The sequence below is a fragment of the Oryx dammah genome, unplaced genomic scaffold (assembly GCF_014754425.2).
Source record: "Oryx dammah isolate SB20612 unplaced genomic scaffold, SCBI_Odam_1.1 HiC_scaffold_25, whole genome shotgun sequence".
In the NCBI taxonomy this organism is placed as follows: Eukaryota; Metazoa; Chordata; class Mammalia; order Artiodactyla; family Bovidae; genus Oryx; species Oryx dammah.
The window spans coordinates 44,028,875-44,054,008 of record NW_024070209.1 but is presented as its reverse complement, the minus strand read 5'-3'; the positions used below and the strand labels follow the sequence as shown (position 1 = coordinate 44,054,008).

Genomic DNA, 25,134 nt, shown 5'->3' with positions numbered 1-25,134 from the left:
TGAGGTTTGTGACATTGTACAGGAGACAGGGATCAAGACCATCCCCATGGAAAAGAAATGCAAAAAAGCAAAATGGCTGTCTGAGGAGGCCTTACAAATAGCTGTGAAAAGAAGAGAGGCGTAAAACAAAGGAGAAAAGGAAAGATATAAGCATCTGAATGCAGAGTTCCAGTGAATAGCAAGAAGAGATAAGAAAGCCTTCTTCAGCAATCAATGCAAAGAAATAGAGGAAAAGAACAGAATGGGAAAGACCAGATCTCTTCAAGAAAATTAGAGATACCAAGGGAACATTTCATGCAAAGATGGGCTTGATGAAGGACAGAAATGGTCTGGACCTAACAGAAGCAGAAGATATTAAGAAGAGGTGGCAAGAATACACGGAAGAACTGTACAAAAAAGATCTTTGATTGTTACTGTATTGAAATACAGCAGATTTCTGTATATTAATTTTGTAATCTTATGGTTGTATTGCTTTTAAGCATTTAGTAAATAGATAACTCTAGGCTAAAAACTGATGAGATGTTTTTTCTATGAATTGCTTGTCTTAAAAGCTAAAGTTGAATACTGACACATTTAATATAAAAATACCACATTTCTAAGAGTCGGCTTTGATTGTGACAGTTTTGAGTTAAAATTATTTTAATGTAAATGTTTTAAGTTGCTTCTACTTTGTTATATATTAAATACGTTTTTAAAAAAGAAATAATGTATTACACCAGTTGTGGCAAAATATAGTTTTTAACTTTTTCTCCAAAGACTTTCATTCACTCTAACTTGGTGTAACAAGCTGTTCTCAGAATGGTTAGCTTAGAACAGTATGATTTCTGTTTTTTCCCCCAACTAATGTCATAGTCCTATAACATAAAATAGACTGTTTTGACACATTGCATGGTCTGTTCCATTTGAATGTGAAATCTGTAATCAGACTTTTGTAAATGTGTGGTGTCTGACATCTAAAGTCTGACTGTAGTGTTTTGTTTCACACTTAACCCTGTTCTCCAAATTCCTCAGATTGTTGTATTTCCTTTGGAATCATCCATAATAATGGCAAGAGTATGGAATTGAAAGATTAAATGATTAAAGTAAAATTTATTTGAAATCACAGAATCAGATTTACATCTTTCAAAAACATTTTTTGAACTATTTGTGTTTCAGAGAACATCTAGAAATGCTGATTGACCAACTGAAGCTCAAGTTACAAGACACCCAGAACAGCTTACAGATCAGCGCCTCTGAGCTGCAGGCCCTGCAGTGTGAACACTGCGCCCTGCTGGAGAGGCACAACAGGGTGCTGCAGGAGGCCGTGGGCAAGGAGGCTGAGCTCCGCGAGAAGTAAGCCAGCGGCGCCGGCACACGGGCAACAAGTGGGCTTGTTGGCGCTCCAGCTGGGCACCCTTGGGAGGGTGTGGGCTGAAGTTAGGAGTAGGGTGTCCACACGCTGGTGGCTGCTTCTGCCGCAGAGTGCCCCTCCTGCTGTGTCTGTACTTGGCTTTACCTGCTCACCCACCATTCTGTCCATTGTGCCCTCATGGCCTTGCATTGGAGGCCAGTGCTTCTCCTTCTCTTTGGAGGACATTCTGGCAGCTGCTGATGGAGCCCTTACTTTCTTTGGAAACAAGAATTTACAGCAAACCCTCGCTGTAGGACAGTCACAGTTTACTAGAAGCACACCGTGTTGGGGAGCACAGAGGCAGAGCTGTGCTCCCTGCCCAGGGCATGGGTGTCCTTGCCAACAGGGAGTGCCCAGGGGTGGAATTGCTCATGTAGACGCCATCTTCCAGTCTCTCTCTTCCTCCAGTGCTCGCCTTGCTTCATTTCCCACCCTGACCTGACCCAGGGCCCTCCTGATATGCTCACGCATCCTTTAGCCGAGGTGGAGTCCAGTGCGGGGTCTCAAAGGTGGACAGCACTTATTACAGGATTGTACCCCGCCACCCCTCACCCCCGCCCTCCACTTCCGAATCCCGAGAAGTGTCTGCACATGTGCAGGGGAGGGGTGTCTCCTCACCTGGAGAATAGCAAGCGTGTCACCTTGTCCTTCACTCCAGCACAACTTCATTTCCCTCTGCTCCTGCCGTTAACTCTTCGCTTGAAATGTCGGGGTAGACGGCCTCCAGTTGGCTCATCCGGCTCCCCCTCTGCCTCCTGCCTGAGTCCCCCAGGGCCATGTCTGGTCCCCATCTTGGCCGAGCCAATGTGGGGTGGAGGCTTATGTGGCATGGTCTCTCCCCAGGCTGTTCTCTGTGCAGTCGGAGAACTCCACCTTGAAGGCTGAGCACACGCAGACTGTCGATCAGCTCACGGCCCAGCACGAGGCCCTACATGGCAGCTTCCGGGAACAAGTGCGGCAGCTGCAAGAGGAGCACCGGAGGACGGTGGAGACGCTGCAGCAGCAGCTGTGCCGGCTAGAGGCCCAGCTTCTGGAGCCCCGCAGCGAGCCGGCCACGCGGAGTACGTATTTGCGATGGGACATGTGCACAGAGTGCATACGTGCAGTGGGAATGCACGCGTGGAGTGTGTATGTGCGATGGGGACACATACGAAGTGCTTATGTGCGATGGAGGCGTGCTGTCTAGCCACCCCCCACACACACACACACGGTGATAAGACAGTGGGTGTTGTGGTCGGCGACATGGCGTCTGCTTGCTGAGTGGAGCCTTGGACGCTGAACCCTCTGCTGCTCTTGCAGCAGCCCATGACCCCCCAACAGGGTACCAACTTCATGCAGTTGGGTTTTCCTCTTTGACTCAAACACGCGGTCTTAAGCCCCCATGTACAAATACAGCGTCCACTGCATCCATTTAGTGTTCTTTAGCGTTTTTTCAACGGAGAAGGCAATGGCAACCCACTCCAGTACTCTTGCCTGGAAAATCCCATGGACGGAGGAGCCTGGGAGGCTGCAGTCCATGGGGTCGCTAAGAGTCGGATGACTGAGTGACTTCACTTTCACTTTCATGCATTGGAGAAAGAAATGGCAACCTACTCTAGTGTTCTTGCCTGGAGAATCCCGGGGACAGGGGAGCCTGGTGGGCTGCTGTCTCTGGGGTCGCACAGAGTCGGGCACAACTGAAGTGACTTAGCAGCAGCAGCAGCAGCGTTTTTTCAAACACATTTTTTTTTTACTCAGAAATTCTAGAGAATGCTGAAATTGTAGGATTGTTTGGTCAAACACAGCATTTTCCCTTCCAACTTTCTAATTAGTGGAGCTTTTGTTCAGCCACACACACGACTTTATTCTGCTTCCTGGAAGTGATGAGAGCCCATCAGCCAGAACGAGGCCACATCTCAGTGCAGAGTATCAGCTTCATATTTAGTACTGATCCCTCATCACCAGGGTGTTGGCGGTGACGGGTCACTCCTCAGGACCAAAACCAGCTTCCAGACAATGTAATGTAAACTGAAAACTATCAGAAGTGACTAAGCAGGGAACACTGGAGTCAGGAGTCAGCAGTGGAACAAGCAGTGAGCAAACGGTCAGAGACCCGGGGAGGCGCTTCCACAGAGGGAACTGAAGCGGCCTGAGAGGTGAGGTTGATAGGCCTGGCCGGAACAGGCTCTGACTCCTTGGACCAGGCCATGTAATTGCTCCAATCTTGAGCTTTCTTGGGATTCATAAAGGAACTCCTTCGAAGCATTTTATGACTCTCCTGGTTGTACGCCGAGCTAGTGGCCAGCGAGTGCAGAGCCCAGCCTAGGCAGTAGGATGGGTCAACCCACCCTGGATTCAGGACTCTTCTTGTCTGCACGCTGACAACGGAGTGGGTGATGGCCTGAACCCTCAGGGTGGAGTATGAGGCCCATGGTCAGCAAGCTCAGAGCTGCCCTCAGCAAGGGTATGGTGTTCCAGGGTTTGCAGTGCTGGAAACACCCATCCTCTGACAGGCAGAGTCTGGTTGGAGGGTTTCTAGAGCAGCCAGGCCTCTACGTTGTGCTGTCCGATAGTTTACCCTAACTCAGGGAGCAAGTGCTGCCTGTGGTGGTGAGTGGACTTCATGGTTAGAGTTCAGTAACTGGCTGGTCAGGGTGGTCTTAAAGTTGCCTCTTTCTGCATCTTTCCTTGTCTTTGAGTTATTCAGGTTCCCTGCCATGCCATTGGTCATCCTGAGTCATGTTATCTTTGCTTGAGTGTCTCTGCTGGTGTTGAGTCCATGAGTCTGAGCATCTCCCACTTACTGTTTAAAAATCCTGTAACAGGCCCAGCTTCTTCCCAGCAATCTTTGAGGAGCCTTCGAGAGAGGAGAAGTGCAGACCTCCCGTTCCTGGATGTGCAGGTCATGGCCCGGGAGGAGGGGGAGGGGATGGAGACCACGGACCTGGAACGCGGCTCTCCCGCCAGCACCCCTGCACAGTCCCTGGAGCAGCTGCTCAGTTCTCCTGAAGCCAGGCTCGGTGCGCTCCTCTCTCTGATTCTGTCATCCTGTCTAATTAACGTCACTCTGATTTATACGTGCTCTTTTGAGCTACTCGGAAAAAAAATTTTCAGTATTCTGTTTTACAAATGGAAAATTTGGCTACGGTCAGATTTGGCTGTTTTTGGCTTGTTGACTTTGAGCCTGTTCCCTCATGTATTACTTAAGTAATAATGCCCCCATCACCTTGTGTGAAATCCTCATGGAAGACCACTGAAATTACAGTCTCCCAGTAACTACTGCTGGTATTTCCTCCCTTATGAGCAAAGTGACCCCAGCTCCCAGGACGTGAACAGCTGCAGGAGGGTGAGCTGGTGCTGACTTGGTGGCCTCACAGCTTCCAGGCCGGCGGCCTGCTCCACAGCAGTCTGTGTTTCTGTGTCACGTGAGCCTTGTAACTAGGACGTGGGGGTGGACCTGCAGAGCCAAGTGGCCATTCCAGGGTATTTTCTTGCTGATCTGTTAAAATTTTCACTTGTGATCCCTCGTTTTGGGAATTAACGTTGGACGATTACTTGCAGAGCCTCCTGCGTGGCACAACGAATTTACCAAAGAAGAGTTGGTTCAGAAGCTCAATTCCACCACCAAGAGTGCTGACCACTTAAATGGCCTGCTTCGGGAAACAGAAGCCACCAACGCCATCCTCATGGAACAGATTAAGGTGGGGGACACTGCCTCCAGGAAACCCTCCACACTAGCTTGTGCGTCCTCGCCGCACCTTTGTTGTCATTTTAAGGACATTTCGGGGGAAAAGGAGACACAGCATTCATCTTTCATGTTAACCCCTTTCGCCTCGCTTCTCTGACACCAGCTTCTGAAGAGTGAAGTCAGGCGGCTGGAGCGGAACCAGGAGCGGGAGAAGTCGGCAGCCAACCTGGAGTACCTGAAGAACGTGCTGCTGCAGTTCATCCTGCTGAAGCCGGGCAGCGAGCGGGCGCGGCTGTTGCCTGTGGTGGACACCATGCTGCAGCTCAGCCCTGAGGAGAAGACCCGGCTGGCGGCCGCTGCCCAAGGTGGGCAGGGAACCAGACGGGGTTGTGCTGTGGACCCATATGTCCTGTGCTTGGTAGGAAACGCTGGCTCTGCTTCCTGGGGACGGCACCATGTGTGCCTCTCTTCCACGTAGAAGGGAGCGTGCAGTGTCCAGTGTGATCTCCAGGTCCTTGAAACTGGGCTTGTGACCCTAGTTTGGGTTCTCCCCGTGAATTTGGTTTCCTTCTGTGCCATGCTGTGTGTCATGTGTCAGACGTCCTCGCTCTGACCCTCAGAGAGGAAGACAGTGGGCACTGTAGGCCTAAGGACAGGCCGGTGTGCAGCATAGAGAATAACCTTCTGTTTCTCCCCACAGGTGAGGAGAGCGGGTCCCGCTCCTCGGGCTGGGCATCCTACCTGCACAGCTGGTCTGGACTCCGGTAGACTGACGGGAGAGCGCCGTTTATGAACCAAATAGTCTGTTTGGGAAAACAAAGGCTCATGTATGTCACTGTCATTGTTTGGTCTAAAACCATGTGTATGTAATTCATATCTCCGTGCGTGTATCCACGCGTGTGTCAGGTGAATTGAAGAGGGGCTTAGCCCATGGAGAACGTCCAGCAGCTGGAGTGGGGACCCAGCCGTGGCCCTGAGACTCTGTGCCTCTCCATTGCCTCCGTACCCAGGAGCAACGCCCTGCCCTCCTCTGGACTCTCAGGCTGCCTGGGTCAGGGCTGTCCTGTGAATTCTGAAGTTAAACAGATTTTGGTACCATACCAGCTAGAATTTAGACTTTTAAAAGAATGTTGTAAGACCGTTTATCACAAGATCAGACTAGCAGGGCGAGTGTTAACCATGACAAATTGTTACAGAAAACTTGTGAGTTAGAATGTGAAGGAAGACGCTTTCCTGGTAAAGCGGACGTGTTTATGAAGGAACATCAAGTAAATGTGCTGCAGTCCACCCCCAAGTCTAAGTTAACATGTGACTGTTTCCTTATTTCCTTTAAAACTCTTGGGGCTGGGGGCGATGGAGAGGGCCCGACTCCACTGCTGGACGTTCACCGTGGACTGAGCCTCTTCAGTTCATCTGACACATGCAGTGTGTGGACACACACAGTTTCGGACCAGACGATGAGCTGTTCCGTTTTCTCCAAAGTACGTTATCTCAGACTGGTTCTGTGGTCGCAAGCCCTGGTCGCCAGACTCCCTGATGGGGCGCTCCTGGGGGGTCTGCCCATATTCCTTTTGAGCTTCGGCAGCCTCTACACTGGAGTCTGTCTGGGGAATTTGCTCAGTTTGTCCAGAGAAACTTTCCAGTGCCCTGGCTGTGTCACTTGGCTTCCTGTCCAGAGGCAAGCTGGTGCTCACAAGTCCCGGCGCACCGGTCACTCGTGTGCTTCGAGGGGCCCCGGGGTATAGCTCCTGGTGGTGGTGATGGTACTTGACTTGATGCCTCTGAATATTCTGTGGACTGCGTCAAAAACGTCTTCTTAAATCATCAATGTGAAAACTCTATTTTTAATATGTATTTGTTAAAAATCACCTCAATATGCTTGCTCTATGACGTTGTTTTGGCTTCTAGTCCACCCTGTGATCTTCAGTCTCAGCTGGTGAACTGACTTTGTATTATGGTTACGGGAACATTGGTTTCCAGTTTACTTTAACTGAAATTTGCTGCTGACATGTTGAGTTTGTTCTTTAACAAATAATCTCAATATCTGACTTTCCTCTTGTTTCAGAAGAACAGACCTAACTAGTGAATGTATTAATGAAAATGCCTCTATTTCAGAGCTGACTTCTAAGAATTTAGTTTTTTTACTTGATAAACTGTGAATTTGAGTATGCCAGAAGCATACGAGGTAACTGTTATAATATTTAAATAAATCTCACTTTCTCTCTAAGTCCAGGCTATCAACCTGTTTTGAAATAGGGGCTCTACCTATGGACATAATAACAAAAATGCCTTGTATGATCAGAAATCATTACTTCAATTACAGAAGGGATCCCCCTCCCTGGTTTCCGCAACGAGAGGAAGTGTAATGATTATTTTAATATTTCTATTACATGTGTTGGACTGTATGTCATATTGTTAACACCTACTCTTCTGTTATGTTAGCCTTGGCTTCGTAAGGGTCTTGAGTTGGTTTATGAAATGGATTTTGGGTTCCTTCTCTGCCATCTTGACCAGTCAGGACCCACCCCTCATCCCCCACCCCCACCCCACCCCCCACCCCGGTGCTCGGCTCAGGGGGCCTCAGGTTGCCTTAGGGTCCTGTGCATCTATGCATCCGACACCCGCCTTCTGGCTGAAGCTGGAGACCACCTGGCCCTTCCATGGGTGCTTCTCAAGTTCTGCCCTCTGTGGTGTGAGGGTCTCCCATACTACAAGCTCTGCTTACATTCCAGACAGTGTATATGGTGGCTTACGTTCCTTTAAACAGAAGTGAACCACTCACCAGCAGAGTAGGGGTCCTGTACCTCCTGGTAGCTAATGATGAGAGCGAGAGGTCCCATGGAGATATGGCTTTGGTGTTCAGTGAACAGAGCACATGAACATACTCACATGTGGTTAGTAGGAACTTGGCAGTGGCACTTGGTGCAAGACTTTTGTTTCATGTCCGGAAGGTTTCATGTCTGGAAATCAGCTGTGGCAGGGCTTCCCCGGTGGCTCAGTGGTAAAGAACCTGCCTACCAGTGCAAGAGATTCTGGTTCAATCCCTGGGTCGGGAAGATCCTCTGGAGAGGGAAATGGCAACACACTCCAGTATTTTTGCCTGGAAAATCCTATGGACAGAGGAGCCTGGCAGGCTACAGTCAAGTGAAAGTCAGTCATGTCTGACTCTTTGCGGCCCCATGGACTGTATAGACCATGGAATTGTCAAGCCTAGGATACTGGAGTTGATAGCCGTTGCCTTCTCCAGGGGGTCTTCCCAACCCAGGTATTGAACCCAGGTCTCCTGCATTGTGCGCAGATTATTTGCCAGATGAGCCATCGGGGAAGCCCAAGAACACTGGAGTGGGTGGCCTATGCCGTCCCCAGGGGATCTTCCTGACCCCGGAATTGAATTGGGGTCTCATGCATTGCAGGCGGATTCTTTACCAGCTGAGCTACCAGGGAAGCCCTACAGTTGGTGGGGTGACAGACTAGTGAGTGAAACGTGACTGAGTGCACACGCACCCCATGCCACTGAGTCAGCTGTGGCTTCAGAAGAGAACAGCCTACTGTTCAGGAGAACAGCCTGATAGAACTGGCAGTGCCTTCCAGCTGATTGACCAGTAGGTGATGAAGAGCATTTGGGTGTTCAGTTCAACAGTGCAGGTCTCCCGCAGAGGACAGGCCCACTCCCACCCATGTGGTGCCCCTACCACGTGAGTCTGCCCTCACCCTCCTATCTGGGGACACCCCCCTGTAAAAAGGCAAGGAAGCCCAGCCATAGTCATTTGGACCCAGATGCAGGGTTCCACCCTAGGTAAACCAATCAGTGTCTGACTCTGCAGCCCCACGGACTGCTGCATACCATGCTCCCCTGCCCTTCGCTATCTTCTGGAGCGCCCTCAAACTCAGGTCCATCGAGTCAGTGATCCCATCGAACCATCTCATCCTCTGTTGTCCCCTTCTCCTCCTGCCTTCAGTCTTTCCCAGCATCAGGGTCTTTTCTAACAAATCGGCTCTTCCCATCAGGTGGCCAAAGTATTGGAGCTTCAGCATCAGTCTTTCTAATGAATATTCAAGGTTGATTTCCTTTAGGATTGATTGGTTTAATCTTGTAATCCAAGGGACTCTCAGGAGTCTTCTCCAGCACCTCAGCTCAAAAGCATCAATTCTTCGGCACTCTGCCTTTTTTATGGTTCAACTCACACCCAGGTATGACTACTGGAAAAACCAGACGTTTGACCAGAGCTTTAACTATAGTTTATGTGCCACACAATTCATTGTTTAAAGTGTACAACTGAATGGCTTCAGTGTAGTCACAGTGTTGTGAAACCATCTCCATGTTAGAGAATTTAACCATTCCAGAAATAAACTCCTTACCTATGGGCAGCCTCTCCACCACTAACCCTCCCACCTTTGACAGCCACTGATCTGCTATCTGTAGATGTGCCTGTTTGTGTAATTCCTATTACATTGCAACTAATTTGCTCCTAATCTCCAAATAATAACCAGGTAAGATTAAATGAAATGATACAGTAAGAGGCTGACTCAGCAGTGTCTGGTATGTAGGACACATACGATAAATGTTAGATGGTTTTAATTCCTACTTCACATGTACAGTTAAAGCTTCCCAGGTAGTGCAGTGGTAAAAGAATCTGCCTGGCAGTGCAAGAGACACAAGAGATGTGGGTTCAATCCCTGAGTCAACAACAACCCTGCAGTAGAAAATGGCAACCCACTCCAGTATTTTTGCTGGGAAATCCCATGGGCAGAGGAGCCTGGTGGGGTACAGCCCATAGAGTCACAGAGAATCAGATACAACTGAGCACATATACACACATCACATGTGTAATCACAAACTAGTTTCAGTGCATTCTGGTTGCTGTCACTACCAAGGAGGTTAACATCACCGTTACCAGTGAAGTCATCATGGCTATAAATCATTTTCTGACGGATGTACTGAATTCTGAATGCAAAATTAAAGATGCTAACATCAATGACATTTGGGTCATTCTGGCTACTCCTTTCCTAATTAGCAAAAGCCATCTTATATTTTTTAAAGCAATTAAAAATGTAAGACACATACAATAAGTGTTAGATGGTTTTATTTTTCACTTCACGTGTAATTCAGGCTTCCCTGGTGGCTCAGATGATTAAGAATCTGCCTGCAATGCAAGAGACCCAGGTTCGATTCCTGAGTTGGGAAAATCTCCTGGAAAAGGTAACAGCAACACACTTCAGTATCTCTCCCTGGAAATCCAATGGACAGAGGAGCCTGGCGAGCTACAGTTCACAGAGTCACAGAGGCAGACACTACTGAGTGACTAATGCTTTCACTTTTATCCAGAATGTTGCAATTTCAGCTAGCCATGTTTCTTGTATCTTTCTTGAGAAGAAAACGGGCATTTCGTTTTTTATCAACTTTAAGTGCTATGCTGTTTCTTAACCTGTTTGCTACTGGCTAGATACAGGGTGTGCTTTCCTTGAGGGGCTCTTGAGAACTGGCCATGGCTTCCTGTTCCTTTTTTTTCACCCCACCTGGTTACCAGAAGGCCACACTCCCTGGACAGCCCTTCTGTTTCAACTTCAGTCTTTATTCTCACTAATTTCTCTGAGGGAATGGGTCTGTGCATGAAGCCTGACCTACCAGGCTTCAGAAAATCTCCATTATCTTGGAATGTATTTTCCGGTTGCTTTGTTGGAGCTTAGGTGTAATTGTGTGACTCACCGCACCGAGGAGGGGAGGATGAGGACAAAAGTCTGGTGGAGCAGACAGAAGAAAATGACACCACAGGCTTTCAGAGAAAGGGATTTTTTTTTAAATTAAAATCTATAAATATGAACAATAGTAAACTGACCTGTACCATGTCAGGTTCTAGAAAGAGTCGCATCTGCTCAGAGCATTGTTTGTTAATCACAGTTGATTGCCTTTGATATCTTATTTGTACACAGAAGCATGCTTTTTATTATTTCTCTTATGACCAAAGTAGAGGTTAGAATTAAGACCCATTCTGAGCAGTCTAACAGTTTATTTCAGTGCAGTTTAAGATTATAAGAAGACACTCTTTCCAAAGAGTGAAATACGGTTTTTCACAAAGTTTGAATCTGTAGCAGTCTGTGGAACAGTGTACCAATATACTTTCTCCATCAAACATAATTAGTAAAGCTCTACATTTTGTGATATAAAGTGATCCTATTGTAAGCTGAAAACTCATGTTCAGCACTGGATGGTGTCCAATGTTTAATTCCTGTGATTCATTCTGAGTTTCTGACTGAGATCACTCTCTGGCCTTGCCCATTTCTCCTGGGACCCATAAAATATGCAACTAACTTAATTTCATGACTGTACTATTTCTGCTTCCTTTCCTGGAAAAGAAATCATTCAGATCAGCTTTCAAACTACCTTACAGATGACAACTTTGAAATATTTTAAAAGGAGCTCCTCTATTCTAGAACTGCTCTAATACAGTAGTCACTATTTACATGTGGATATTGAAAGACTGAACTGTAGTTATTCCAAACTGGGATATATTGTAAGTATAAAACACACACCAGATTTTAAAGGCATATGAAAATAACTTGTTTCTTTGAGACAGCTAAACAAATAGAAAAGTTCTGGCAGGATTGACCAAGAGAAGGAGAAAGATGACACATATATAAATAATCTCATTAATAAACAGGAGACATACAACAGATGGGGGCTTCCCAGGTGGCGCAGTTGGTAGAGAACCTGCCTGCCAATGCAGAAGACACCCTGGAGGAGGAAATGGCAACCCACTCCAGTATCCTTCCCTGGGAAATCCCACGGACAGGGGAGCCTAGCGGGCTACAGTCCACGGTGTTGCAAACAGTCAGACACGACTGAGGTACTAGGCAGGCACACATATAACAGATAAAGTAAAATTTTGAAAGACTAAACAATTACGTGAAATGATTTTGAAACTTTGGAGATAAACTAATTTCTTTAAAACTTGAAATTTACTCGATATACTGTTAACTTATGATGATTGTGTAGAATTTAAAAGCTTGAAAAATCCTGTAACTGGAATAGAAATTGAAATGGTGCTTAAAATCTTCTCAAGAAGAAAACACAAAGTCCAAATGGGTTTGCAGTCATGTTCCGTCAAACTTTGAAGTAATAACTGTCCCTATCGGTTTACTCAGGCAATAAGAAAGGAAATATTCTCCAAATTATTCTAGGAGACCAGCATAAGCCCTGATAAGCTTTTCTCTTCCCTCAAATGGCAGCATACTAAACAAACTTCCCAGCTTGTTTTATTTCCTAACTTAAAATATATCTTGGAGGTGGTTGTTCAGTTGCTAAAGTCATAGAAGTCATTCTTTATTACTACAAATCATCTGTCTTATTTAACTGTGGTGAAATATAAAATTGACCTTAAACATTTTCAAGTGTGCAGTTCAGTAGCATCAAGTATATTCACATTGTTGTGCAACCTCCAGGGCTTTCTCATCTTGCAAAACTCTAAGTGTCTCTGTCAGTTAGAACTCCTGACTTCCCCTCCCCCCAGTCCCTGACCCCACCATCTACTTTCTGTCTCTGAGTTTGACACCTCTGGGGACCCAGTATTTGTCCTTTTTCATCTGACTTATTTCACTCAGCATAGTGTCCTCAAGGTTCATCTGTGTTGTAGCATACATCAGAATTTCCTTGCTTTTTAAGGCTGCATGATATTCCATTCTGTGGATGGACTCCATTTTGTGTATCCATTTCTCCACCCATGGACCTGTCTCCACTTTTGGCTATTGTGAACAATGTTGGGAATGAACGTGGGTGTACGGATATCTCTCCAACTCTCTTCAGATGTCTGCTTTCAGTTTTTTTGGATATACACTCAGGAATGAGACTGCTGGATCATATAGTAGTTCCATTTTTAGTTTTCTTGAGCTTGCATACCCTTTGCCACAGTGGCTGCAGCAACTTACACTCCCACCAAAAGTACACAAGGGCCTCAATTTCTCCACCAAAACAACATCTTGGTCAGCACATGTTGACAGCAGCATCGCCCTGGACAGGTTTCCCTGGTGGCTCAGACAGTAAAGAATCCACCTGCAATGCAGGAGACCTGAGTTTGATCCCTGGGTGGGGAAGATTCTCTGGAGAAGGGAATGGCAACCCGCTCCAGTATTCTTAGCTGGAGAATCCCATGGACAGAGGAGCCTGGTGGATTACAGTCCATGGGTTTGCAGAGTTGGACACCACTGAGCAACTAATGCTTTCACTTCACTTTCCTCCTGGACAATAAGGTGGTTCTGATTTGCATTTCCCTAATGACTGGTTCAAGCTGGTTTTAGAAAAGGCAGAGGAACCAGAGATCAAATTGCCAACATCCGCTGGATCATGGAAAAAGCAAGAGAGTTCCAGAAAAACATCTATTTCTGCTTTATTGACTATGCCAAAGCCTTTGTGTGGATCACAATAAACTGGAAAATTCTGAAAGAGACGGGAATACCAGACCACCTGACCTACCTCTTGAGAAACCTACATGCAGGTCAGGAAGCAACGGTTAGAACTGGATATGGAACAACAGACTGGTTCCAAATAGGAAAAGGAGTATGTCAAGGCTGTATATTGTCACCCTGCTTATTTAACTTATATGCAGAATACGTCATGAGAAACTCTGGGCTGGAAGAAGCACAAGCTGGAATCAAGATTGTCGGGAGAAATATCAATAACCTCAGATATGCAGATGACACCACCCTTATGGCAGAAAGTGAATAGGAACTAAAAAGCTTGTTGATGAAAGTGAAAGAGGAGAGTGAAAAAGTTGGCTTAAAGCTCAACATTCAGAAAACGAAGATCATGGCATCTGGTCCCATCACTTCATGGCAGATAGATGGGGAAACAGTGGAAACAGTGTCAGACTTTATTTTGGGGGGCTCCAAAATCACTGCAGATGGTGATTGCAGCCATGAAATGAAAAGATGCTTACTCCTTGGAAGGAAAGTTATGACCAACCTAGATAGCATATTCAAAAGCAGAGACATTACTTTGCCAACAAAGGTCCGTTTAGTCAAGGCTATGGTTTTTCCAGTAGTCATGTATGGATGTGAGAGTTGGACTGTGAAGAAGGCTGAGCACTGAAGAATTGATGCTTTTGAACTGTGGTGTTGGAGAAGACTTGAGAGTCCCTTGGACTGCAAGGAGATCCAACCAGTCCATTCTAAAGGAGATCAGTCCTGGGTGTTCTTCAGAAGGAATGATGCTGACGCAGAAACTCCAGTACTTTGGCCACCTCATGCGAAGAGTTGACTCATTGGAAAAGACTCTGATGCTGGGAGGGATTGGGGGCAGGAGGAAAAGGGACGACAGAGGATGAGATGGCTGGATGGCATCACCGACTCAATAGACGTGAGTTTGAGTGAACACCGGGAGATGGTGATGGTCAAGGAAGCCTGGCGTGGTGCAATTCATGGGGTCGCAAAGAGTTGGACTCGACTGAGCGACTGAACTGCACTGAACTGAATGACTAGTGATGTTGAGCATATTTTCATGTGCTTATTGACTTTTTTTTTTTTTTAACAGAGGTGTTGTAGGTAGAAACTGATTATTTAATGTCCTGGTTAAACATACTTTCTGAATTGCTCTTAAAAGCAAAACTGCATTGGCCCTCCTGGTACTACTGCTGTGGCCATTTCTGTACCACTGGGGCACGCCCGCTTTGCCCCACCTCATTCCTCCTGAAGCAGCAGCTTTACCCGCTGGGCTAACAGGGTTCCCTGGAGCCTTTCCTGAGAACCATCCTAGAATAGGGGTCTGCAGCGCTGCTGAGACTCCAGGAGTGACCCCATTGCCAGGACCTAGTCAGAGTTGAGATGACTTCTCAGCACCGACACCGGCCACCTCCGCGGCCCACAGATTGGGGTGTGGGGACGGCGGAGCACGAGGGAGGGTGAACCGGCCCCGAATCCAGAACCGGCTTGCTGCATGGGACCCCTGGTCCCCTGGCCAGTGTCCTGCACCGGGAGGGCGGGGCCTCGGTGCGCGGGGCGGGGCCTATTTGGAGGCAGGGTCGAGATTCGAGCGGGCGGTTCCGGAGGGCCGGGCTGGAGGTGCGCCAGTTCCGGGAGCGGGGCGGACAGGGCCGGGGCCTAGATGGAGACGGGGGCCGACATCCGGGAGGGCGGTTCCGGGGGCGGGCCAGGCTGGGCGGGACCGCTTCTTGGTGGGCGTTGCCTTCGCGGCCCCGGCCCGCCCCTTCCTGCCCCGGCGCGCAGCGAGGAGGAGCGGCGGCGGCGCGGCGGCAGCGACGGGAGCCGCGCGGGGACGCGGTGCTGGTTCGCGGGGCCGCGGAGATGCTGGGCGTGGCGTCAGGAATGACCAACAGGTAAGATCGCGCGGGTGGTGAGCTCGAGGCTGGAGCCGGAGCCACAGCCACGTCGGCAGTGCTGCCGCCGGGGCGGCCCCTCCCTGCGGCTCGGGCGGACAGGCCTGCAGAGCCCGGGGCCCGAGTGGACCGCGACCCGGCCCGGCGCTCCTAGCCCTGCTCGGGTCGCAGGAGGCGTCCGTGAGGGCGAGGACGGCTCAAGGCTAGAGATTTACCGGGTTAGAAACGGAACAGACCTTAAAGGATATTTACTCATTCATTAAATGTAAAATGAGTCTGTGATCTCAACGTGTATAACGCATGCTTCATGAAAATAGCGTTTTCCTAACAAAAAATTCAGTGCGACGAGAGCCGTGCTTGTACATTTTGCAAATCTCCTAAATGTGTGCATTTCCCTGCCTGTTCTGCCTTCAGTCCGCTGTGGCCCATTTTGCTTGAAATCCGAAGAAAACCCTCTCCTTCGCAGAGATGCGGTTGGAAGAGGGAGCTTTTCACGTAGTTGCGGTATTTTCTGTTATTACTCCAAAACTGGGTAACTTAATGTTTCTTAAACGTGAGTTCGCTGTGGAGTCCTCAGTCTTACCGGGAGCTTTTCACTCGCAGTGACGCTGAAATTCTCCGCGGGCCCTGAAGTTCAAAGGGGCTTGCTCCTGATTGTAACAGGCATGTTCCTCGTTTGGAAGTGTTGATTCACTGAGTTAGGCAGATCTTCCAAATGTTGACACATCTCTTTATACAGTGTCACTAACTAACATTTGTTAATATCACTTCTCATCCTCTCCTTAGAATATCTTTAGGTTTGAAACTCTCTCAAGCTCCAGGCAGTGGAAAGTTTTCCAACATTCTCATTCTCAGTTGGAAGCTTGATTTTTATTATTGGTAGGAAACTCTTGTCAATTGTTTTCTTCAAAGTAACAGACTCGCTTTGTTTAGTTTCAAGAAATGTCTGCCAAATACTAGTCTAAAAACCATAGTTTGTTATTCTTTCTGGTAAAAATGGTAGACCATGAAAAAAACCGTCTGATTGAGTGGTCCCTGGGTCACCCTCTTGCTTGCCCTGCAGACAATTGTCCTACTGTGGTGAGCGACCCAAGTGCTTCATTCATCACAAGAAGCAGAACAAAAGGTCAGAGGTTGAGATTTAATAACATCAATAATTGGTACTGCTTCATTAAGGACAATTTTTTGTTGCTAGAAAAATTTATTGAAAATTAAATGGATACAAAATTTAACATGTATGTAAGGTATGAAGAATGACAATACAATGGATACAATATGACTTGAGTATAACCATCTCCCTTTATTTTCTTTGGCTGCACCACATAGCATGTAGGATCTTAATTCTGCAACCAGGGATCGAAACTGCACTCCTGCATCCCTGCATTGAGAGCACGGAGTTTTAACCACTGGACCACCAGGGAAGTCCCTAAGTAGGTCCTTTTAAGAGCCTTGCTTATCTTCTGACCCCATCACATTGCTATCCTGAATTTCCCTTTAGCAGTCCCTTACTTTTTCTTTTTCTTTTTTTTTTTAGTACTAAGTACATTCGTAGTGTTGTGTGACCATCGCCAGTATCTATCTCCAGAACTCTTTTTTCTTGCAAAACTGAAACTACTCATTAAACAACTTCCCATTTCCCTCTCCCTCCAGCCCCTCATCACCCTCGTTGTGTTTTCTGTCTCTGATTTTGAGAATTCCAGGGACCTCGTGTAAATGGATCATCCTGTCTTTGCTTTTTGTGACTGGCTTATTTCACACAGCACATCATCCTCAGTGTTCATCCATTTTGTATTGTGTGTCAGAATTTCCTTTCTTTTTAAGATTGAGTAATACTCCATTATATGTTTATACCACTTATTTGTTTATTTACTCATCCTCCAGTGGACACTTGGGTTGTTTCCACCTTTTGGTTATTGTGAATAATGCTGCTTTGAAAATGGGTGTGCTTTTTTTATTTGAAACTTTAATTGAGATAATTGTATTGGGGGGGGCGGGGTTTCCCCCGTGGCTCAGCAGTAAGGAATCCTCCCTGCGATGCGGGAGATACAAGTTTGATCTCTTAGCCATGAAGATCCCCTGGAGAAGGAAATGATAACCCACTCCAGTATTCTCACCTGGGAAATCCCATGGACAGAGGAGCTTGGTGGACAGTCCAGGGGGTCCCAAAAGAGTTGGACATGACTTAGCGACTAAAGAACAACAACAATTTTTTTATTTTATTAATTTTTTATGTATTCATTTATTTATGGCTGCTTCATGTGGCACACAGGATCTTAGTTCCCCAACCAAGGATCAAACCCTTGCAGTGGAAGCGGGAGCTTCTTGGCATTATTATGAAAATGGTTTTGATCCCCAGGCTTCTTAAAAAGGTCTTGGGAACCTTCCAGGGTTTCCAGACCACCCTTTGAGAACCTCTGTTAACATCATCTGAAATCAGGAGGGAAGTAGAGATTCTTGGAATATTTAAAAAGTATCTACAAAGAGTTCTCTTAGAAATGAGTGTCGAGTGCTTGTTGTAGTGAGTGCTTTCTGTTTGGGAGGAGTTTTAGTGGGACTTGAAGAACCGCTATGGGAAAAGCAGCTTTTGCTTTGAAGGATTTTTCTGGGGCACAAATGCCAGCGTGTCCTGAAGGGGTGATGCCCTGGTGGGGTTTCTTCTAGATCTTCACTGCCCTGTGCCTGTTTGTGTGTGAGGAAACCATGCTCTTAGTTTAACTGGTGAGAAGTTGGCAGTAGGGAATATGGCTCCGTTAGGATGTCGTGTGCCCTGCAGGCTTAGGATGTGAGGACCACAGTCATCACCCCTCTTTCATTTGGGACGGCCTTGAACTAGTTCCAGGACAGTCTTTCTCATGCTAAACGTGGGTGGCTTTCCCTTTCCTCCCCAAAGCCTGGAGTATCTTCCTGCCCTCCTGAGGCCCCAGGGGCTACAGGTTGGGGGAGGCAGATCCAGGCTAATGATGGAAGCTCCGAGCTTTCCCCTGAAAGCCTCTGTGTTCAATAGTCCTGTGTCTGTTCTTCAGACAATCGTTTAAGTAAACCTCAGTGTAGGTCATGTTCTCAGCTAGGGCTGCACTTAAATAGAAGGAGAAGCATCTCAAACCATTCGTCGATTTTACATTTCTTCTAATTGTGCTTTAAGCTGTGGTTTCCCACCCACAGGAATGTCCTCTGCATTACACGCTGGGCTGTGGCCAGGTTGTTTTCCTAAAGCTTTAAGTTATTTGAGAAACGCAAGCTGGGGTGCCCATTGCCACATTCCGTGGACCCTCCAGCAGCCTTATGCCTCGTGAGATGTCCCCTCCTCTCTCGTTTTGTCAGATGTTTCCACACAGGAGCTCATGGGAGGGGGTTCATTTTCCTGTATCTTTTTCATGTCGGAGCTTATTTACCTTGGCGAGTCCACAGTGACTTTTGATGTGCAGGTTGGGAGGCTGCAAACACAGTGGGCTGTGCACAGTGTGTCCTGTGGGAGGAAGCAGAGGGTGGAGGGGCAAGCATGAATGCCCTTAAGGGAGCTTGGGGTGGGACACACCAGACTGAAGTAACTTGCCTGAGGTCAGGTAAGGTCCTACGCAGGTGCAAGAAATAATATACAAAGAACCAGTGTATTCTTTACCCAGTTTCCCCATCTATAGTCGCTAACAGTCGGACACGACTGAGTGACTTCCCTTTCACTTTGCACTTTCATGCATCAGAGAAGGAAATGGCAACCCACTCCAGTGTTCTTGCCTGGAGAATCCCAGGGACGGGGAAGCCTGTGGGCTGCCATCTATGGGGTCACACAGAGTCGGACACGACTGAAGTGACTTAGCAGCAGCAGCAGCATTTTGCAAAGCTGTGGTACGTGATCCCAGTCACAGTGTCAATGGCCATGCAGTCCCTGGGTCTCACTCAAATTTCCCAGGTGTACCTGCAGTCGTGGCTCTGGGACACCCCACCCAGGCGAGACTTTGATGTATCCGAGCCACAGTAACAGGATAACTCTGCATATTTCTGGATGGATTACTCTATGTCACCACAGAGCTGTTGTGTCACAGAGTCCTGGATGTCAGTCTCTTTCAAGTCGATTCCATTTGTGGAGTGCGTCCTTGGGGACTTGCTGTTCTGAGGCCCATGTGCCAGTGATCATGGTACTTCCTCCCGGAGGCCAGGGTCTCCTCCCACCCCACACGCTGTGCTCACAGGGCCAGCCCGACAGTCCTTCCTATTGGGGGGCTCCTCTTCTGGTGCATCTGTCTGAGGATGAGTCTGAGCAGCTGCTTAGACAGATTGTAGGTTACTTCTGTGGGGAAGGGTGGTAGTGCTTGTGTTGGGTTTCATGTGTTTGTTTTTGCTCCTGAGGCCGGGCGCGTTGCTGTCCGCATAGACCCGCCTGGGGAGTGTGGGCGGCGGCGTGTGGGCACATGGACGCGTCTGGGCCGCTAGCGGGTCCTTGTCGTCCTCGACACGGAGGACTCAGCAGCGGGTTCTTAGGTGCCAGGAGGGTGCGGCCACAGAGATTCAAGGGGGATGGGACGTGGCCCCAGCTCTCGAGAACCTTTCAGTGTGTTCGCCTTCATGGCAGGTCCACCTTTTCCTGGAGCACCACACTGGGCACATCACCTCCCTTTTCAGAATGTTAAGAAGACTCCTGACTGCCTGTCAGATGAGGTCCGGACTCCTGCGCCTGGCACTCAGGCTGTTTGTCGCCTTCTGGCTGGTCGTTGGCCCCCTCAGCCCCTTGTCTCTGAAGGCACTCTGCACACCCCCAACCTCAGGGCCTCCGCTCATGCGGCTGGAAAACCTTCCTCTCCTGTGTCTTCTCGGCCATTGCAGCACAGTGGCTGCTTGGCCCTTGGATGCCGAGTTCCTGAAACATGGATTGAGGTTGTGCTGGAGCCTCAGGACTCAGAGCTCATGTCCTTCCTCCTAGAACACTTTGACCTCCTTCGGGTGACTACCATCTCGTGTTTTATGTTGTGGTTACTTGTGTGTGCATGCTCAGGCACTTCAGTCATGTCCAACTCTTTGTGACCCTATGGACAGTCACCCACCAGGCTCCTCCGTCCATGGGATTCTTCATGCAAGAATACTGGAGTGGGTTGCCCTGCCCTCCTCTAGGGGATCTTCCTGCCTCAGGGATTGAACCCACATCTCTTACGTCTCCTGCATCAGCAGGTGGGCTCTTTACCACTGGTGCCACCTGGGAAGCCCTGTAATTACTTGTGTCTCTGTCTAATCTTTTCTGCCAAATCATAGTCTCTAGAAGTAAAGGAACATCTTCATCAGGTTTGTTAGATGTCCCAGGAAGGATGAATTGGATTTAGATGGGCTTCTTTTCTCCTTTTCTTCAGTCATCAGTGAATTGACGAGTCCACAGCCGGCTCTGCTGGATGCCTGTGACAAGCTTTCAATAAAGTCATAAGACTTGGGGTGAGAGGAGCTGGCCTGCACACGTGGTTTAGCTGAACTCTGCAGTGTGACATCCCAGTGGCAGAGACCTGGTGTCCAGGAACCTCTGGAGAGAAATTCAGAGATGCTCAGCCATCCCTGTTAGATTACTTCTTCTCATGACTGGGCTGCCTTTTTGGAAACTTTCATACTAATAACTACCTTTTATTAATAACCTGTGGTTACACAAGTACTTTAAGGTGTTAAACATCTATTTCACAAATCTTACACGGCTGCACTTTGAGGCAGGGCTTTTATGCCCACTTTACAGATGGAAACAGGGCAGGAGACAGGCAAGCCACTGCTTCACAGGATTGGGGTGAGATGAGCCGAGGTTGATGCCCAGCCTCGTCCCCTTCCCGCATCCCCTACCCCGGTGTCCCCTCCCCCCTGTGTCCCCTCCTGTTCAGATGAGGCCAAGGCTCTTGCTTCTCCTGGCTATCAGGGTGTCCTCTTCACGTGGTCGGTAGTCGCGCCCCAAGTGTGGCCGTCACGAGGGACTGCACTGTCTCACTGCCATGGTCCTTCCTTCTGAGCGTGGAGCTGTGGACCTCACACTCCAGGCCCAGCTGGAAGATGTGTCAGGTTGCCTTCTTCACTTGAACTTGGGGTGTGCGTTTCATCTTGAGCACCTGGCCCCTTTGCCTCCTGCTGGATGGGAGACCTGAGCTCGGAGAAGCACGTTGTCCGTGCCACACGTGAGCCCCACTCCCCTGTTCCACGATGACTCGGTGCGGACCAGGCCCACTGTGAACCCTGAGCCCAGCCAGGCCAGGTCCAGGTGATGACCCTCAGGGGGAGGTGCCAGCATCCTCCTGTCACCCTCAGAGGACAGCGGGGCAGGATGTGATGACCCCGCGGATCTTCCTCACATCTTTGGAACACGATGGTGAGAGATCGGTGCCGTGGGCCCCCCACCCCCACCCGTGCCTCACACCCTCGCGCAAAGCAGTTCTCAGCCTTGGGCTCCTGGAGGCAGAAATAGATGAAGATGAGCCTGCTAATAAGCATGGGATTACAGAAGGGACCTTAGGCCTCTGACTTATGGTTTCCTTCCAGATTGCATTTATTCTTTGAATGTTTGAATTTAGGTTAAAGACTGAGCCTGATTCCTCAGGCTTGGGTTGAATGCCTCTGTCCAATGTTCTAATAGGAAATTTTAGAACAAAGTAAATATTCACTCACTATCTAATTTTCTCATTCAGAGAGCGTGTGGGAAAGTGGTGTCTGGAACATCGCCGTTTAGTTGGGGCCCACACCGGAATGCACCACTTCCCTCGGGGTGCTGACGCTCTGTGGCCAGAATCGCTGTCTCTTTGGCATGTGGTGTGGGCTTGTCACAGTGGGACGTGTGTGAGGGAGCGGAGTGCAGTCTTCATTAGAATCTTGAGCTGGAGTAACTGACCCAGCACACCAGCAGACTCTGTTTTCCGAGTGTGGGCAGTGATGTTTTTGTGACAGCCGTGGATTCTTTGTAAACATAGCTGAGACTGGTTCTCTGTTTTCAAAAATGAGTCTGAGAAAGCTTCAGCTCTGACTAGAATCTGGAAGGTTCTGTTAGCACTTAGCCCATTTTGGGCAACTGACTATACTTACACGTTTGAGGATAATGATGAAAAAAATATAAAACCCTTAGAAAATATATGCGTATAGGACACTAGGTTATCTGTCTCATAGGCCAGACCAGAATTGCAGTGATGTAACTTTGAACTGGGTGCCAGGCTAGTGTCTGAAATAATTTAATGCTGGTTCTGGACTTAATGTCCTTTTTTTTTTTTTTTTTCCAGTGCTGGCCTACTCACACCAGGAAATGAAAGCACTTTTTGTCTTTGGGTATCTGCCAGATCTGCCCAAAGCTCAAGGCATCTGCAGATGTCTGCTGGAGGCAGTTTCTGGATGCTGTTAACAGAGTGTATAGCATGGGTACTTGTACACAGGCTACGAGACTTCTGCTTCTCTGCTTCAGACCTGGGCCTCCCAGCACTGTTCAGATGCTTTCCCCTCCCGGTTTACTGGTGACGACAAAGGACAGCAGTGAAATGTGGAAAGTGATGCTTTAACTGTGTTACATAGCTGTCCATTGAATGTGACAAAAGACAAAAAAGTTCCAACAATTCCTCAAAATTTCAGAGGTCTCAGTTTTCCCACAGAGGTCATCTGGAGACCGTGAGACCAGACTTAAAAAGAAGCGTTTTCCCATCTTGAGCCCTTTTGACTTTTAAAATAAACACACACCCACATCTCTTTCTGATGATGTGTTCAGTCACTGAGACACTTTCTATGAAGGAAGTTGTGGTGACAGTTTCTGGAATGTGGGGCTTTGGCAGATGCAGATTAAGTGGGTGATGGAGCTCCAGGGACACAAGACTTGGGAACTTTTTAGCAGTCAAGCTTTCTTCTGCACAGTCAGGCTAATTGAGCTTCCCAGGAGGAAGCATTCCTGGAGATTAGCTGAACAAATGGGGGGATGAAAGTCAAAGTCTGAGGTTGGGTCTGTTAGATGCATTTTGATAAAGAGCTTACGTTCTAACAATGCAGCATTGTCCACAAAGGCTGCCGGTGCTGTAGGGAGTCCTGGTATGCCGCGCCCATGGACAAGTGCGGAGCTCTAGGAAGCACTCAGGAAGTACTTATCAAATGAATAAATGATGGTGTCATGTTTTATTTGGTGTGTTTTCTCTTTGGCTTAGCGAAATAGAGCTCTTTAAATGTTGCCATAATGTCAGTCCTGAGTAAATGCTAATAAAGATGGCTTCAGTCGGCGTTAAGATCAATTTGAAGGCTTATTTTAACTCCCTGTGATTTCAGTAACTCTATGCAGACTTTCAGTATTCCCTCTCTTCCTGGGGTTAGCACAGGAACAGTTCTCTGACCTGAAGAGGTGCCACTGTGTACCAGTGAGGCTTCCAGGGGTAGGGGTGAAATTTTCTGGGTGAAACGTTAACAGTTTTTCCTGTGAACTTCTTCAGTTTCCATATTAATATTTAATTTCAGTACTGTTAATCAGAATTCCAGGTGGAGCCTTTTGGTGAAATTGGTAGAATTGTCCCTATGTTTCTTTCTTTGGAGGAATAAAGGGGCAAGAACAGCAGAGAGCTGCTTCCTGAAGGGAGGAAAGTGAGGGTGGGGGGAGCCATGTTGTCTGTCTATACTCATCACGGCTCATCACACAGAGTCTGGGGTAACCAGGTTTTCAGGGGAAAAGAGGAAACTTATTCCTTAAAGTGCCATAAAACGGTGAGATCCTTTGTTAGCAGTTAGGGGGAAAAGCCAATTTATTGCCTTAGAGTCTCATTTTACATCAGCAGAAATTCCAGATGGATAATATTTAATACTTACATATAAAATCCAGCCAGATAAACATGAAAATGTAATAGGAATGTTTCCCAGATTCCTAGAATGAGAAGTACTTTTTAAATGCAGAAGTTTTAAGAACCAAAGGGAAAGGTTTATTGGAAGGAGAATAAATTTCTGAAAATTAAAAACAAAAACAGATTGGGAAAAACATTTGCAACAAAACAAGATAGAAAGCATTAGTATTATGAATTGATCAGAATATGAGCACTTCGTATGTATGTAGGGGAAAGAACATGGACGGAGAAAATGTAACAAAATAGAAACAAACAGGGAAATAAAATTAATGTACAAAAATACAAAACGTGTTGCAGCGTGATTAGTGATTCATCAAAGAGATGCATATTAAAATAGATACTATCAGTTTTACAGTATTAGCAGATCTTGTTAAAAACATGGGTACCTTGTATCACTGATAAAGTTAGTAACATAGTTACCTTATGTCACAGGTGTGAAGATATATGGGTAAAATTTGTTAGGAAAACAATTTGGCAGTATGTATCAAGTCTGAAATGATTTATAACTTGTAATTCAGAATTTCCACTTCTGTAAATCAAACCCAAGAAAGTAATTCTAAATGAGAAGAGAATGTGATGTGAAACGCAGCTTTATTGGTACTATAGTTTGCCCTGCTGTTTAATTCAATTCTGACACTATCCACCTGGAGTATACAAATTAACCCTGTCAGTTTCATATATATTATCCTTTTTCATCAAAATCAGAGAGTAGGTAGTTTCTGTAAATTAAAGTTTCCAAGTTTGAAATGTAAAATGCTTCAAGAGATTGCCAGTGTCCAGGGCCCCAACTTTGTGTGTGTTTGAAAAAGAACTGGTTTATTTCTGTCAGTAAACACGATTTCTTAATGACCCATACAGAACAAAGGGCTGAATGTTTAATGAAATAGAGATGTAAAATACAAGATCTTACTGTTCTGTTAACACTTCCCAGCAAAGAGGAGTAACCTC

The 25,134-nt window shown here is 47.3% G+C and overlaps 2 protein-coding genes across 3 annotated transcripts in view; both read left to right on the top strand.

Annotated features, from left to right (window-relative positions):
• The window catches only part of GCC2 (GRIP and coiled-coil domain containing 2), a 39,524-nt gene extending 32,062 nt beyond the window's left edge, over window positions 1–7,462 (top strand). The window contains exons 18-23 of the mRNA XM_040224198.1: window positions 1,156–1,332; window positions 2,234–2,451; window positions 4,195–4,389; window positions 4,931–5,070; window positions 5,221–5,422; window positions 5,758–7,462. Coding sequence (XP_040080132.1) covers window positions 1,156–1,332; window positions 2,234–2,451; window positions 4,195–4,389; window positions 4,931–5,070; window positions 5,221–5,422; window positions 5,758–5,825 — 1,000 coding nt within the window. The 3' untranslated portion in view covers window positions 5,826–7,462. The remainder of the gene's footprint in view (window positions 1–1,155; window positions 1,333–2,233; window positions 2,452–4,194; window positions 4,390–4,930; window positions 5,071–5,220; window positions 5,423–5,757) is intronic.
• Window positions 7,463–15,242: 7,780 nt separating this feature from the next.
• The window catches only part of LIMS1 (LIM zinc finger domain containing 1), an 80,441-nt gene continuing 70,549 nt past the window's right edge, over window positions 15,243–25,134 (top strand). For both annotated transcript variants that reach the window (XM_040224197.1, XM_040224194.1), the window contains exon 1: window positions 15,243–15,382. In XM_040224197.1, coding sequence (XP_040080131.1) covers window positions 15,351–15,382 — 32 coding nt within the window. In that variant the 5' untranslated portion in view covers window positions 15,243–15,350. The remainder of the gene's footprint in view (window positions 15,383–25,134) is intronic.